Source organism: Pan paniscus, chromosome 15 (assembly GCF_029289425.2).
Source record: "Pan paniscus chromosome 15, NHGRI_mPanPan1-v2.0_pri, whole genome shotgun sequence".
Classification (NCBI taxonomy): Eukaryota; Metazoa; Chordata; class Mammalia; order Primates; family Hominidae; genus Pan; species Pan paniscus.
Window position 1 is genome coordinate 59,336,900 of NC_073264.2, and position 16,298 is coordinate 59,353,197.

General features: G+C 38.3%; 1 protein-coding gene across 1 annotated transcript in view; it reads left to right on the top strand.

Moving 5' to 3' along the window:
- The window catches only part of ACTR10 (actin related protein 10), a 33,734-nt gene that overhangs the window by 13,670 nt on the left and 3,766 nt on the right, over positions 1-16,298 (top strand). The window contains exons 6-11 of the mRNA XM_003831665.5: positions 384-451; positions 1,951-2,030; positions 6,428-6,463; positions 10,352-10,431; positions 10,513-10,586; positions 15,665-15,746. Coding sequence (XP_003831713.2) covers positions 384-451; positions 1,951-2,030; positions 6,428-6,463; positions 10,352-10,431; positions 10,513-10,586; positions 15,665-15,746 — 420 coding nt within the window. The remainder of the gene's footprint in view (positions 1-383; positions 452-1,950; positions 2,031-6,427; positions 6,464-10,351; positions 10,432-10,512; positions 10,587-15,664; positions 15,747-16,298) is intronic.

Below are 16,298 nucleotides of genomic sequence, written 5' to 3' on the forward strand. Positions count from 1 at the left end.
TGAGGTATTTTAGTGAGGTTTTTTGGTATTAAAACCTTCTAAATTTGGTGTGTAGCTTAGTCTTAGAGCACATCTTAATTCAGACTAGCCATATTTCATGTATTAAGTAGCTGCACAGGCCTAGTGGCTACTTTGTCAGATGCCCCAGCTGTATCTAATGAATTGTGTGTGGTCATGAGCTTATGTGTATTTTTATTCTGTTTTCTTTGATGAAGAACATGAAAAAAAAACTTACTCTTTGATTTTTCTGTAACTGTGTTAAAAATAAGAAATAAAAATTTGTCACTAAAGCATATTTAGAACAGTACTGCAGAAGGTGAGGAAAATATCAAGGAAACCACATTTTATCTCCTAAAATAGTAGTATCCTTGACTGCTCTACAGATATGTGAAGGAATCCCAGTTCTAAATTGTTGGGGAGCACTACCCCTAGGAGGAAAAGCTCTTCACAAGTAAGTTTCTTGGAATTTAACACATTCATTTCACCTGTGCCACAAAAACAGTTGCTAATCTGTTTGTTGATCAGTGATCAATAGAGGGCTTGTGATACGGACAGTGAATTTTATTCATTCCACCCTCTATTAGCTTCGAGTATATTCATTTTTTAAGAATAAACCAGTTTTTTTAATTTTTAATTTTTGTGGGTACATAGTAGGTGTATATATTTATGAGGTACCTGGGATGTTTTGATACAGGCATGCAATGAGAAATAAGCACATCATAGAGAATGGGGTATCCATCTCATCAAGCATTTATCCTTTGAGTTACAAACAATCCAGTTACACTCTTTACATGATTTTAAAATGTACAATTAAGTTATTATTGTCTGTAGTCACCCTGTGGTGCTATTAAATAGTAGGTCTTACTGTTTCTATTTTTTTGTACCCATTAATTATCCTCACCTCCCTTGTATCCCTCCACTATCCTCCCTGGCCTCTGGTAGCCATCTTTCTACTCTCTATGTCCATGAGTTACATTGTTTTGCTGTTTAGATCCCACAAATAACTGAGCACATATAATATTGGTCTTTCTATGCATGGCTTATTTCACTTAACATAATGATCTCCAGTTCCATCAATGTTGTTGCAAATGACTGGATCTCATTCTTTTTTATAGCTGAATAGTATTCCATTGTGTATATGTACCCCATTTTTTTCTTTTTTTTTTTAACTTTTATTAAGTTTAGAGATACAAGTGCAGGTTTATTACATAGGTAAACTTACGTCATGGGGAAGACCTTTATTATTATTATTATTGAAATGGAGTCTCGCTCTGTCACCCAGGCTGGAGTGCAGAGGCATGATCTCGGCTCACCGCAACCTCCGCCGCCTGGTTTCAAGCGATTCTCCTGCCTCAGCCTCCCGAGTAGCTGGGACTACAGGCGTGCGCCGCCACGCCTGGCTAATTTTGGTATTTTTAGTAGAGATAGAGTTTTGCCATGTTGTCCAGGCTGTTCTCAAATTCCTGACCTCAGGTGATCCACCCGCCTCAGCCTCCCAGAGTGCTGGGATTACAGGCGTGAGCCACCGTGCCTGGCAGGAAGATCATTTTTATTTAAATCATAATAATCGGGCTGGGTGTGGTGGCTCACACCTGTAATCCCAGCACTCTGGGAGGCCAAGGCAGCTGGATCACCTGAGGTCAGGAGTTCAAGACCAGCCTGGCCAACATGGCAAAACCCTATCTCTACTAAAAATACAAAACTTAGCCGGGCATGGTGGCGGGCACCTGTAATCCCAGCTACTCGAGAGGCTGAGGCAGGAGAATCACATGAACCTAGGAGGTGAATGTTGCAGTGAACTGGGATTGCGCCACTTCACTCCAGCCTGGGCAACAGAGTAAGACTGTCTCCAAAAAAAAAATCATAATAATCTATTATGTAGTTGAAAGTATCAAATAAGGATATCAGTTTCAATATTTTCATTCCAGTAACTTTTTTTTTTAATTTCAGAGAGTTGGAAACTCAACTATTGGAACAATGTACTGTTGACACAAGTGTTGCTAAAGAACAGAGCCTTCCCTCAGTGATGGGTAAATTCATTTTAAGTGGTTTAGGAGTGGTTTACACTCTCTTTTTGTTCTTCAACTTGTATTTTAGTCTTTGCTCCATTGCATGATTATTCTCTTTTCTCCCCATGCCACTCTGATCGTACTGCTTCAACTATAAGCTCACCATTGAACTTTTAATCACTAAATTCAATAGTTTGATTTTAGTCATCCTTTCCAGAACTTTTGACATTGTGGATCATCATGTACTCTTGAATGCTTTCTTCTCCTTGGCTTTCAGGATTCTTTTTTTTAGTGGTTGTCTATTATTTCCCCAAATATTCCTCTGGCTTCCTCTGCTCTTGCTTTCTCTACTTGTATTCGACTAGGGATCTAGTGTTTGTTCCTTCTTTTTCTCTACTGGCTTTTTAACTGTGATCTTATCTACTCCCACAACTTCTACATCTGCATGCTGTTGATTCTGAAATGTGTCACTGGGCCTGATCCTTCTTCTGAACTTGATATTCATATTTCCAACTGATTATTAGAGACTGTGCACGTCTCTAGGCACCTCAAACTTAAGATTTCCAAAAGTGAATACATTATGTCTTTCCTCAAATTCATTTCAATTATTAGATAAAGGTAATATTTTCCTTGTCTCCCGTGTTACAAAACTGGGAGTTAGCCTTTCAATTCTTCAGAAATCTCTTTCAGATCTCATTTTTCTTTCTTTCTTTCTTTTTTTTTTTAACCTTCCACACCATTGAACACCCGAGAGCAAAGACATTGTTTTAATCTAGGCCCTCATTTCTTAGATTATTACAGAAGTCTACTCTGGATGGATTCGGTCTGTTTCACACTGTTGCCAGGAATAACTTTCCGCAAATATTTTTATGTTTTTGAGACAGGATCTCACTCTGTTGCCCAGACTGGAGGGCAGTGGCGCGATCTTGGCTCACTGCAGTCTCCACCTCCTAGGCTCAAGCCATCCTCCAGTCTCAGCCTCCTGAGTAGCTGGGACTACAGGAGCAAGCCACCACACCCAGCTAATTTTTGGGGGGTACATTTTGTAGAGATGGGGTTTTGCCATGTCGCCCTAGGCTGGTCTCGAACTCCTGAGCTCAAGCAATCCACCAGCCCCCGCCTCCCAAAATGCTGGGATTACAGCCTGAGCCACTGTGCCCAGCCAATTTTTCACAAAATAAATATAAATACATTGCTCTTTTGCTTGAGAATTTTTGTAAGCTCCTACAAGTTAAAATCCAAATTATCTGTTGGATATAAATGTTTCTTCAAAATCTGAGTTTGTTCTACCTCTTATCCTTAGATCACTAAACTTTATCCTTTGCTCCTTATTAAAGCTACAGTAAATTTCTTACAGTTGTCGAGGCACCGTGAGTCCTAGCACAGCCCTGTGCCTTCGTTTATTCTTTTTCTTTCCCTGGGATGTTTTTCTTTGCCTAGTTTGGTTTTTGATCCCTCTGCATGACTCAGCTGGAATGTCATCTTAATGGTGAAGCCTTCCTCATCTTCCCTAAGCAGAATAAATTGCTCCTCTCTGTTAAGCCCTTGGCAGTAATTTATTATAGCACATATGACACATTCTCATTTGCCTCTTAACTCACTTGTTTCCCCCAGGAGACTTTGACGATCCCTGTCTTATTTATTTTTCAATCTGCAGCACCTAGTATAGTGCTAGGGCATTGAATATATGTTGGAAAGCGAGATTTTTGCGACACTTAGGCATACCTATGTTTTCCTGTTGTTCCCTATTGATAGTTAAGTTAATAGCATTTTTCATTCTGTAGATCCAATTATAGCTTTCAAATTCCAGATAACTTTGTGATGTCTTAGTATATTTTGGTGACAGGTAATTTATAAAAGGTCTTCAAAGATAATAAATTCAGTGTAGCATCCCAAGATGTTCTTTGTAAAGGTCTTTAAACCCAATAATATTTCCATAAAATTATAAATGATACATTCTTGGATATTCTTTTTCTAGTCAACCTTGTACTGATTCTAACCTTTCCTTTTAATACTCACAATCTGAGTCTGTGATAGCCATGCAGTCCTACAAAATTGTGGAATCAAATCATACAAATATTTGCTGAAGCACCCACTTAGTAGGATCAGAAATGCAAATACGGCTGGGCACGGTGGCTCACGCCTGTAATCCTGGCACTTTGGGATGCCAAGGTGAGTGGGTCACTTGAGGTCAAGAGTTCGAGACCAGCCTGACCAGTATGGTGAAACCCTGTTTCTACATAAAAAAAAAAAAAATTAGCTGGGCATGGTGGCTAATCCTGTAATCCCAGCTACTCGGGAGGCTGAGGCAGGAGAATCGCTTGAACCCGGGAGGCGGAGATTGCAGTGAGCCGAGATCGAGCCATTGCACTCCAACCTGGGTGACAGAGGGAGACTCCGTCTCAAAAAAAAAAAAGAAAGAAAAAGAAATGGAAACAAATTTAAAATGTCTCTTTTCCAGGTTCTTAGCAAAGATTATTTGCAAGTCTGAGATATGCTTGAGTATTCTTAAGTGAATTTTGAATGAGCCTCTTTCATTTAGTGTTTAGAACTTAGTTTAAAAAAGAATGAATATATCATAGTAACTCAAAAAGGCTAACCTAAGTACACTGATTGGAAAAATGTACAGTTTAAATTATATACCAATATGTTATGCTTCTTATTTTCCTAACTGAAATGTAAGCATTTTTTTTAGAGCCAGAGCCAGGGAATGCCTCTTGTTTCTAGTCTTTACTTGCAAAATTTAAATAGTTATAATTATTTGCCCCTTATGATTAAGGAGCTCCTTCCCAAAGCAGCATCTACTCTTAGCTAAATTAAACTCTTTATTTCCAGGCCTGCCTTACATTTGCCTAAAGAAAACAGTTTCTCATATTACCAAAGTTCTTTGACATGTTAAAATTTATATAAATGTTCCGAGAGAGCATTGAAGTTGTGGAATGCTGTAGGTTTTAGCACTTATTTTTAAATTGCAGGTTCTTACAGTCAAGTTACATTTCTCTCATCTATTTATAATCAGGATTAAATCTTCTGGCATATCTTTATCCTCTTGATTAATTTTAACACTTAAAGATAGGAAATCTTCAAAAATTTTTTATCATGTACTGGCCCCACAGGTAAAATAAAACTTCGAACATGTTATCTTTAGTATGTCTGTTTATTTATAAACCATATATGTACTATTGTTACTATATTATGAAACACAAAAGTAAGCCTTTGGAAAGGATGAGATAATAAAGGTAAAATAATAAATAATTCTAAACTTATACTTACTAAAGATAAAAATCTTTTGCAATACAATTAAATATTAAATATGCTTTTTTTTTTAATTATGGCTTAACATTTTAATGGTGTGGTTTCTAAGTTTACCTAATTTTAATGGCTCTCAGAACTGAAAGTTATAGTTGACAACAAATGTAGATCCAGGTGGAGGAAGGCCATAATTATGCTTATTAAATAATGATTTATTTTTCAGCTATAGATGTCTATCTTCCCTGATATCAATAATTTATTCTTATAAATCAATGAAAATATTTTTGCATATTTTACAATGGGTTAAAATTTATTTATTTATTTTTTTTTTTGAGACGGAGTTTCACTCTTTTTGCCCAGGCTGGAGTGCAATGGCATGATCTTGGCTTACCCCAAACTCCTCCCGAGTTCAAGCGATTCTCCTGCCTCATTCTCCTGAGTAGCTGGGATTACAGGCATGCACCACCACACCCAGCTTTTTGTATTTTTAGTAGAGACAAGGTTTCTCCATGTTGGTCAGGCTGGTCTTGAACTCCCGACCTCAGGTGATCGGCCCACCTTGGCCTTCCATAGCGCTGGGATTACAGGCGTGAGCCACTGCGCCTGGCCCCAAAGTTAAAAATTCTTAGTTTCGAAGACTTTAAGTTAGAAAATTTTGTTTCTGAGACAGATTTTTGGCAACAAAATTTTATAACAATGGTAATATATCCAAACCAAAGGCTCCCTGTATTGCATGAAGGTAGATATACTTGGTATCTTTAGCTGAACTTTGAATTTAGAACGTAATTCAAAAAAGAATGAATAAGTACTTTCTCAGTTGTTTTTTAAATGTCACCTTTACCTTGAAGGACAAGATTAAAAGATTGTGTGTGGTACTTTTTAAAAATATGTTAGCACATTACTGACAACTATTTATTATCACCAGAAAGATAAACTTGAAACTTCAATTTTTTGCTTCAATTTCCATGGTTTGTCTTGGCTTTGAATGATGATATTTCTTCCCTAAAACAAAATTAAATTTTTCTGTTAGACTTTTTGAGAAAATTATAGTAGTTGTATTTTTAAAAATTTTTCTAAATTGAAAAATAGAAATGTGAAGGCAATTTAATAGACTGTTTTTAATTATTATTAAAGTTTTATAATTCTAAATGAAATATTTGTTTTAGGTTCAGTTCCGGAAGGTGTCTTAGAGGACATTAAAGGTAAACTAAGTTCTCATTTTTGTCCCTTTCATCCTTAAGTGTTACTTTGGAGGGCATATGCTTCTAAACATTTACACAGATAGAAAATATATTCATAATGTAATATCCTAAAAGTGTTTAATATATAGGTTATGGGATACTCTAAGTACAAATTCCACTTTTTTTTCACACTTAGGGAAGCTGTGGCATAGGGATGATGTGTTCCTGAAGCAGCTTCTCAATTGTATACAGAGTATACAGGGTTACCAGGGAACTAGTATTTTGCAGTGTGAAAGAACAGTTAAATTGCTTAAGAAAGCTACTGGTTTGATGTAGTATAATGTTTTTTACTCTAGTTTTCTTTATACATTTTTCTAAGAACTTCCGGAATTGTGACCAAAGTACTACACAGTACATTGTTTTCACCTAAGTGAGATTTATTGCTTCTACTTTGCTAGGGTGAATTTCTATGATAATGTTCAAATTGGGTTTTCTGGTATTTTTATTCACTAAAATAAAATACATTTAAAATATAATCTTCAATACTTGGCATGTCATTAATGTTAATAATTTAGGATGTTTAATAGATAGACAGTAATGGATTTTAGAGTTAAAAGAGAGCTGGAGATAATCTAATACAGTTGGGGCTGTGAAATGTTGTTATTTGTTCAGTGTCACACAAGTAGGTAGGGTTAGAGCTCAGGCTACAAAATAGATCTTGCTTTCCATTATATTACCTATTATCTTTTATGTGTTTTAATTACCTAAATTCTTTTCAATTGTTATAAAATTTCAATCATTTGTAATGCTTATTACAGTAGTTCAAATAATACAGAAATATCTCAGGTAAAATGGTTTCCTTTCCTCTCTTCCATTTCTATCCTCCATGATATAACAATTGTTGACCATGTGGAGTGTTTTCTTTTCATATGACCTCCAACCTGTGAAAAGATGTGTAACTCTTCCATTAGTCGGGGAGACATCAGATTGGCAAAAATTTGAAAGACATCTGGTATTAGTGAGATTGTAGGAAAATGGATGTTTATTATTAGTAGTAAGGATTGCAAACTAACCTTTTTGGAAAGCAGTCTGGCATATTTATGAAAATTCAAAGTGTTGCATCCCATCTAAAAAGTGTTATTGCATGAAGTTTGGTAACTTCATTATAAGGAATGTTATGTAGCTGTTAAGAGCTAGAGTATTGTTTTGGAAGAAGGTCCATAATGTTAAGGAAGAAAGCATGTTGTTGAAGGTATATTCAGTAGAAACCCTTTCTGTTAAAAACAAATATGCAGGGGCTGGGCGCGGTGGCTCATGACTGTAATCCCAGCACTTTGGGAGGCCGAGGTGGGCGGATCACGAGGTCAAAAGATCGAGACCATTCTGGCCAACATGGTGAAACCCCGTCTCTACTAAAAAGTACAAAAATTAGCTGGGCGTGGTGGCACTCGCCTGTAGTCCCAGCTACTCAGGAGGCTGAGGCAGGAGAATTGCTTGAACCTGGGAGGCGGAGGTTGCAGTGAGCCAAGATCGCGCCACTGCACTCCAGCCTGGCAACAGAGCGAGACTCTAAAAAAAAAAAAAAAAAAAAAATGCAGGCTGGGTGTAGTGGCTGGCCCCTGTAATCCTAGCACTTTGGGAGGCCAAGGCAGGTGAATCACTTGAGCCCAGGAGTTCAAGACCAGCCTGGACAACGTGATGAACCCTGTCTCTACAAAAAATACAAAAATTAACCAAGTGTGGTGGTACAGACCTATAGTCCCAGCTATTTAGAGGGGCTGAGGTGGGAGGATCACTTGAGCCTGGGATCTCCTGGTGGAGGCTGCAGTGAGGCAAGTTCAGACCACTGCACTCTAGCTTGGGTGACAGAGCAAGACTGTCTCAAAAGAAAACAAAACCAAAAACTAATATGCAGCATACACATATTCATTGTATTGTGTGATCTTGAACTGGGATGCAGAGGTTGCAGTGAGCCAAGATCACGCCATTGGACTCCAGCGTGGATGACAGAGTGAAACTCTGTCTCAAAAAAATAAAAATAAAACTACAAAAAATTAGCCAGGCATGGTGGTGCACACCTGTAGTCCCAGCTACTTGGGAGGCTGAGGTAGGAGGATCACTTGAACCCCAGAGGCGGAGGTTGCAGTGAGCTAAGATTGCGCCACTGCACTCCAGCCTGGGCAAGTCAGTCTCGACTCCATCTCAAAAACAAAAAAAAGATCTCAAGGCTAGGTATTTACTTTGCTTAGATAGTCACGAGAACTTGAATAAAATATAAAACATATAAGTAGCTTTAGCGCCTAGCTCACTGTCTAGCATAGTAGCATATTGTGGATTCTCAACACATGTGTTTTGAATTTGTGAATGCAATTCACTACATAATGTATTATGAAAAGAATTGTGTATAATATATATCATATCAATATGCATTATATCATATATATTATACATAATTCTTTTCATAATATATGGCTAACATGCTTTACAAGTAATACAACCAAGTTGTCAGATTTCTTGCATTTAACATCAATTTTGTCTCTACTTTAAAAAAGGTATTCCTTAACTACCTTGAAATAATTTTAAGCAGCTTATTATAAAAAATACTTTGCAATAGAATTTTTAAAAGAAAAAGTTTTCAAAATGCAAAAAGTAAAGTGATATAGTAGAAAGAAAGTGGTAGTGTTGGGGTGTGCTAATGAGGAACAATCATTACAAAAAGCCCAAAACTAAGGAATGTTAAATTGCAACTAAGAGCAAAATTTGGCATTGTACCAGCCAGGTGCAGTGGCCCATGCCTGTAATCCCAGCACTTTGGGAGGCCAAGGCAGGTGGATCACTTGAGGTCAGGAGTTCGAGACCAGCCTGACCAATATGGCGAAACCCTGTCTCTACTAAAAATACAAAAATTAGCTGGGCATGGTAGCGTGTGCCTGTAATCCCAGCTACTTGGGTGGCTGAGGTATGAGAATCGCATGAACTCAGGAGGCGGAGGTTGCAGTGTGCCGAGATCACGCCACTGCACTCCAGTCTGGGCAATAGAGTGAGACTCTGTCAGAAAAAAAAAAAAAAAAAAAAATTGGCGTTGTGTTCTGACCAACCAACATTTTTATTAATTTTATTTCTTTTTTTTTCCAATTTCTTTTTGGTAACATCTTTTCATAACAAGATTCCTTAAAAAGAATCAGACAGAGAGAGGGAGAAAGAAAATCTGGTTTAAAGAAATATGCTATTCAGTTAGAATAGCTACATTTTTATGATGGTAAAATTAATTTTTATTGTGGTCCTCCTTATACAAGAGATATCAAACAACAGTTTCCTCAAAGGTGATTTTTTTTAAATGAGGTTTTATACAAGATGAATGTACAACATGTTTTATGACACCTTAGTCAATGAAAAAGGTTGTTTTTTTGTTTTGTTTTGTTCTGGTTTGTTTTTTTCTTTGAGATGGAGTTTCACTTTTGTTGCCCAGGCTGGAGTGCAGTGGCGCGATCTCGGCTCACTGCAACCTCCACCTCCCGGGTTCAAGCAATTCTCCTGCCTCCTCCTCCGGAGCAGCTGGGATTACAGGCACCCGCCACCACGCCCGGCTAATTTTTTGTATTTTTAGTAGAGATGGGGTTTCGCCCTGTTGGGCAGGCTGGTCTCGAACTCCTGACCTCAGGTGATCCGCCTGCCTCGGCCTCCCAAAGTGCTGGCATTACAGGCGTGAGCCACTGCACCTGGCCAAAACAGGTTTTTTAATGAACAAATTATTGTTAGCTAACTAAAGATGGGAATAGAGTTTATAAAATCCAAAGGAATAGATGATGAGCATGTTCACTTGAATAGAATTGTTTTAACTGGGGTGTAGGTACACTCTGTTCAATTATAATAACTAGCCATAATAAGGTCTCCTTTTCTTCCTTAAAGCGCGTACTTGCTTTGTAAGTGATCTGAAGCGAGGACTAAAAATCCAAGCAGCAAAATTTAATATTGATGGGAATAATGAGGTAAGTTTAAAAAAAAAAAAGGCATCTTTTTGCAAAGGTTACAACATGTGTGGACTTATGTTTATGATATTTATATTTCAGCGTCCCTCCCCACCCCCAAATGTTGACTATCCATTAGATGGAGAGAAGATTTTACATATCCTTGGATCAATCAGGTTAGATCTTAAATTTTTACGGCAAAGTAATAAACTAAAATAAACTTTTGGCTTTTAAAAATATTTGTATGAGCCTTTATTTCACTATTGCCATTTTAACAGTTCAGTGTTTATTGTTAAGCCTCATTATTCATGATTAATTTTATTCAGCTTTTTTTTTTTGAGACAAGGTCTTGCTGTGTTGCCCAGGCTGGAGTGCAGTGGCACGATCTCGGCTCACTGTAACCTTCATCTCCTAGGTCCAAGCAATTCTCCTGCCTCAGCCTCCCAAGTAGCTGGGATTACAGGTGCCTGCCACCGTGCCTGGCTAATTTTTGTATTTTTTAGTAGAGACAGGGTTCCGCCATGTTAGCCAGGTTGGTCTCAAACTCCTGACCTCAGGTGATCCGCCTACCTTGGCCTCCAGCAGTGCTGAGATTACAGGCATGAGCCACTGTGCCCGGCCTATTCAGCTTTTTAAATGTTTAAAAATTTAAAAAAAATTATCTCCTATTTATCAAGGTAATTGAGAATTAGTTCTCATAAATACAAGAATTAGCCACCACCATGACTGGCTAATTTTTGTATTTTTAGTAGAGATGGGTTTCACCATGTTGGCAAGGCTGGTCTCGAACTCCTGACCTCAGGTGATCCACCCGCCTTGGCCTCCCAAAGTGCTGGGATTACAGGCGTGAGCCACCGTGCCTGGCTGGTAGTTCACACTTGCAACCCCAGCACTTTGGGAGGTGGAGGTGGGAGGATACCTTGAGCCCAAAAGTTCAAGACCCTGCCTCTACAAAAAAAAATTTTTTTTTAATTAGCCAGGCATAGTGGTACACATCTATAGTCCTAGCCTTTAGGAAGCTGAGGTGGGAGGATCACTTGAGCCCAGGAGTTTGAGGTTACGGTGATCTATGATTGTACCACTGTACTTCAGCCTGGGCAACAGAGTGAGACCCCATCTCTTTTTTTCTCTTATTAAAAAATTTTTTTTGTAGAGATAGAGTCTCACTGTGTTGCCCAGTTGGTCTCAAACTCCACTCAAGCAATCCTCCCACCTTGCCCTCCCAGAGTGTTGGGATTACAGGCATGAGCCACCGCCCTGGGCTCCCCATCTCTATTTTCTTTAAAAAAAAAAAAAAAAAAAAAAAAGGAAATTCAATGAACATGGAATTGTTGGTTCCAAAATAATAGGAAAATGCTAATGTGAATAAAGGAAGCCAGTATGTCTTACTTTCCAAACCCAATTAATTTACGTTTACTAACATGTTTTTTGTGTTTTGTTTTTTTGTGTGTTTTTTGTTTTGTTTTGTTTTTTGAGGTGGAGTTTCACTCTTGTTGCCCAGGCTGGAGTGCAATAATGTGGTCTCGGCTCACCACAACCTCCACCTCCCGGGTTCAAGCAATTCTCCTGCCTCAGCCTCCCAAGTAGCTGGGATTACAGGCATGCGCACCATGCCCAGCTAATTTTTGTATTTTTAGTAGAGACGAGGTTTCTCTATGTTAGTCAAGCTGGTCTCGAACTCCCGACCTCAGGTGATCTGCCTGCCTTGGCCTCCCAAAGTGCTGGGATTACAGGTGTGAGCCACCGCACCCAGCCTAACATGTTGTTTCTACCAAAAGGTATAGTTCCATTGAAACCTTCTAATTAGACACAATACTGACCAGTAGTTGGTTGGTGAAGCAAAAAAAGGGTTATTTAAAGGAAAGGACCGTTATAAAAAATCGTATACTAAACATTTTATTTTAACTTAAAATTTGTGTGTATTTATGTTTTTCCAAGACCTTTTATTTGAGGCTAAGTCTGCTTATAGAGTGCTGACTTAAAATTATATAAACCAGTAATTCATAATTTATGATTTCCAGCTTTTTTTTTTTCTTTTTATAAGTACAGTAAGAGCTTAAAGTTACTAGGAATCAGTCTTGGTACAGAATCCATCTAGTTGGCTGGGCGTGGTGGCTCATGCCTGTAATCCCAGCATTTTGGTAGGCCAAGGCAGGCGGATCACTTGAGGTCACGAGTTTGACACCAGCCTGGCCAACATGGTGAAACCCCATCTCCACTAAAAATAAACAGAATCCATCTAGTTATTTTCTTCTAGACTTTTACAGTTGTCTCACCTGTTACAAATATTTTTAAAAATGAACTTGTCTTTCCAAAGCTTTCAACATTCATAGAAAGAACAACTTGTTTTCTACCTTAATATTTCACTGGTTAAGTAATAATTGTTAAGTTATGTAATTTTAATATCAAATCAGCTGACAAAAGATTGGGAAAAAGAAGAGTGACTCTTTGTAAGCATGCAGCTCAACTGGTGGAAGAAGTCTGCAGGCATAGTGGCAAGGGCCTGACCAGCTATGCCCGTTCAGCATACTGCAGGCCTCAGTTAGTATACTTTAGTGGTGAAGTGGAAAAAATTAGCTAGTAGATTGAGTCTCATGAAGAGGATTTTATGTTTTGAAAAGGATTTTTAAAACTTTAAAATAGTTATGCATAATATCCCAATTTTATAAAAAATAGAGTTTATACCTGTATGTATGTATAGTTAATTTTGTATTGCATTGGTTAGGATTGGTTAGGATTGGTTTGACCACAGTTATACAAACCTGAAAATAGTGGCTTCAACAACTTAGAAGTTTATCTCATTTAAAAGAAGTTCAAGGCTGGGCGCAGTGGCTCACACCTGTAATCCCAGCACCTTGGGATGCCAGTGCTGTTGGATTGCTTGAGCCTGGGATGTAGAGGTTGTGGTGAGCTGAGATTGTGCCATTGCACTCCAGCTTGGGCAACAGGGCAAGACCCTATCTCAAAAAATTTGAAATTAAAAGAAAAGAAGTTCAAAGGTAGATCATCCAGGGACGATATTATCATCTCATATTAGAGACCCAAACATCTTTCCATCTATCATCTCTGAGATGCAGCCCTTATCCTTGAGGTCCAGGATGGCTGTTGGAGTTGTAGCTACCACGTTTTTGTTTCAAGCAAGTAGTCCTAAGAAGGGAAAGAAGAAAGTACTTAACTCTTAATTGAAAGTCCAACATAGGCCGGGTGTGGTGGCTCTTGCCTATAATCCCAACACTTTGGGGAGGCTGAGGCGGGCAGATCGCTTGAGGCCAGGAGTTCGAGACCAGCCTGGCCAACATGGCAAAACCCCGTCTCTACTGAAAATATACAAAAAATTAGCTGGGCGTGGTGGCACAGGCCTGTAATCACAGCTACTTGGGAGGCTGAGACATGAGAATTGCTTGAACCTGGGAGGCTGATCCGGGATCACACCATTGCACAGAGCGAGACTCTGTCTCAAAAGGGGAAAAAAAAATGTCCGACATATTACTTTTGCCTACATCTCATTGACTGGTACTTAACTACATCTAGTTGCAAGACAGACTTTTTTTTTTTTTTTTTTTTTTTTTTTTTTAAAGAGATGAGGTCTCACTGTGCTGCTCAGGCTGGTCTCGAATTCCTGGCCTCAAGCCATTCCCCTGCACTGCCTCAGCCTCCTGAAATGCTGGGATTATAGGCATGAGCCATTGCATCTGGCCAAAGGCTGGTAAATACAATGTTTTAACTAGTGGGATGGGGTGGAGGCACAATATATCCAGCTTAAAAATGGAGTTTTATCTTTTTTTATTTTCAAATCCTACAGATAAACAGGCAGTTGTAAAAGATAATACAGAGAGGTCCCATATACCCTTTCGGTTTCTCCCAATGGTTAAACATCTTATATAACTATAATATGATATCAAAACTAGTCAATTGGCATTGGCATAAAATATATGTCAGTTCTGTGTTATTTTATCATGTGTGAGTTCTACAGTCACTACAACAATGGAGATATAGAACTATTGCCAGACAGAAAGAAAAATACTGCTTGATCTCACTTTTATATGTGGAATCAAAAAAAAAAAGTCAAATATCTAGAAACAGAGTAAAACAGTGGTTGTTAGGAGTTGGGAGGGGAAGGAAATGAGGAGAGGGTCAAAGGACACAAACTTGCAGTTATGAGTGATGAATAAACCTAGAGATCTAATGTACAGCATGAGGACTTTAGTTAGTAACACTGTATTCTATACTGAAAATTTGCTAAGAATAGATTTTGGGGCCGGGCGCAGTGGCTCACGCCTGTAATCCTAGCACTTTGGGAGGCCGAGGCGGGCGGATCACGAGGTCAGGAGATCGAGACCATCCTGGCTAACACGGTGAAACCCTGTCTCTACTAAAAATACAAAAAATTAGCCGGACGCGGTGGCGGGCACCTGTAGTCCGAGCTATTCAGGTGGCTGAGGCAGGAGAATGGCGTGAATCCAGGAGGCGGAGCTTGCAGTGAGCCGAGATCACGCCACTGCACTCCAGCCGGGGCAACAGAGCAAGACTCTGTATCAAAAAAAGAAAAAAAAAATAGATTTTGGGTGCTCTTACTACTTATGGAAGGTGATGGATAGGTTAGTTTGCTTGAATGTAGTAATTACTTCATTATGTGTGTATATATATGTATATATCAAAATATGTTGTGTACCTTAAATATATATATAATTTTTAAAAAAATATGGAACTCTTTCATCACCACAGAGATCTTCCTCATGCTACCAAAAAGAAATAGAGTAATTTTAATTTGAGATTAAACTGGAAAATGGATATTTTATTAAGCAACTAGTGATCCTTGTATTATTTTAAAAAACAAAGAAATGTGGGGTGATTGCTTATAAATCTCTTGTATCACTAGCTAATCTGCTTATTGAATCTTACTAACTTTCATAGAATACTATTTCTTTTCTCTTATTAGGTTTGGGGAGTTATAATTGGACACAAAATAAATGTAAATCTATACATAATAATAGTAACAGCTAATAATTTAGGGAATGCCTCCTATGTGCCAGACCCTGTTCTATTAACTCATTGCATCTTCACCTCAAACCCTGTGAGGCAGGCATTGTTATCCTCTCCATTTACAAATGAGAACACCTTGTATTTTAATAATTATTCTTTGTTAATGTAGTATTGGTACTTAAAAATACTATGTAAATGGAAATAATGGTGTATTCTGTGTAATATTATAATACGTGACACCAACAGAAAGCTCTCTTTCAAATCCCATTAGAGATTCAGTTGTGGAAATTCTTTTTGAACAAGATAATGAAGAGCAATCAGTTGCCACTTTAATATTGGATTCCCTTATACAGGTATTTTATCTTGTCAAAAAATTCCCTTTATTACCACAGTCCTTTAAATATAAATTTTAAATGTTATTTTAGGCAACTAGCAATCCTTGTCACATATTATTTTTAATATGTGTCAACAACTAATCTGCTTATTAAATTTTATTAATTTTTACAGAATACGATCCTTTTTTAACTTTTTAAACTTTCATTTTAAAATTTTATAGTTTATGAGTTTTACTCTGGCACTGAGAAATGGCATCTACAACATTCCAAACCCCAGGATAATGAGTGCCATGGACATGTGCTTTTTTTTTTTTTTGAGACAAAGTCTCGCTCTGTCACCCAGGCTGGAGTGCAGTGGCGGGATCTCAGCTCACTGCAGCCTCTGCCTCCCGGGTTCAAGCGATTCTCCTGCCTCAGCCTCCTGAGGAACTGGGATTATAGGCACCCACCACCTTATCCAGCTAATTTTTGTATTATTTAGAGACAGGGTTTCGCCATGTTGGCTAGGCTGGTCTTGACCTGCCTGACCTTGTGATCCGCCCGCCTCAGCCTCCCAAAGTGCTGGGATTA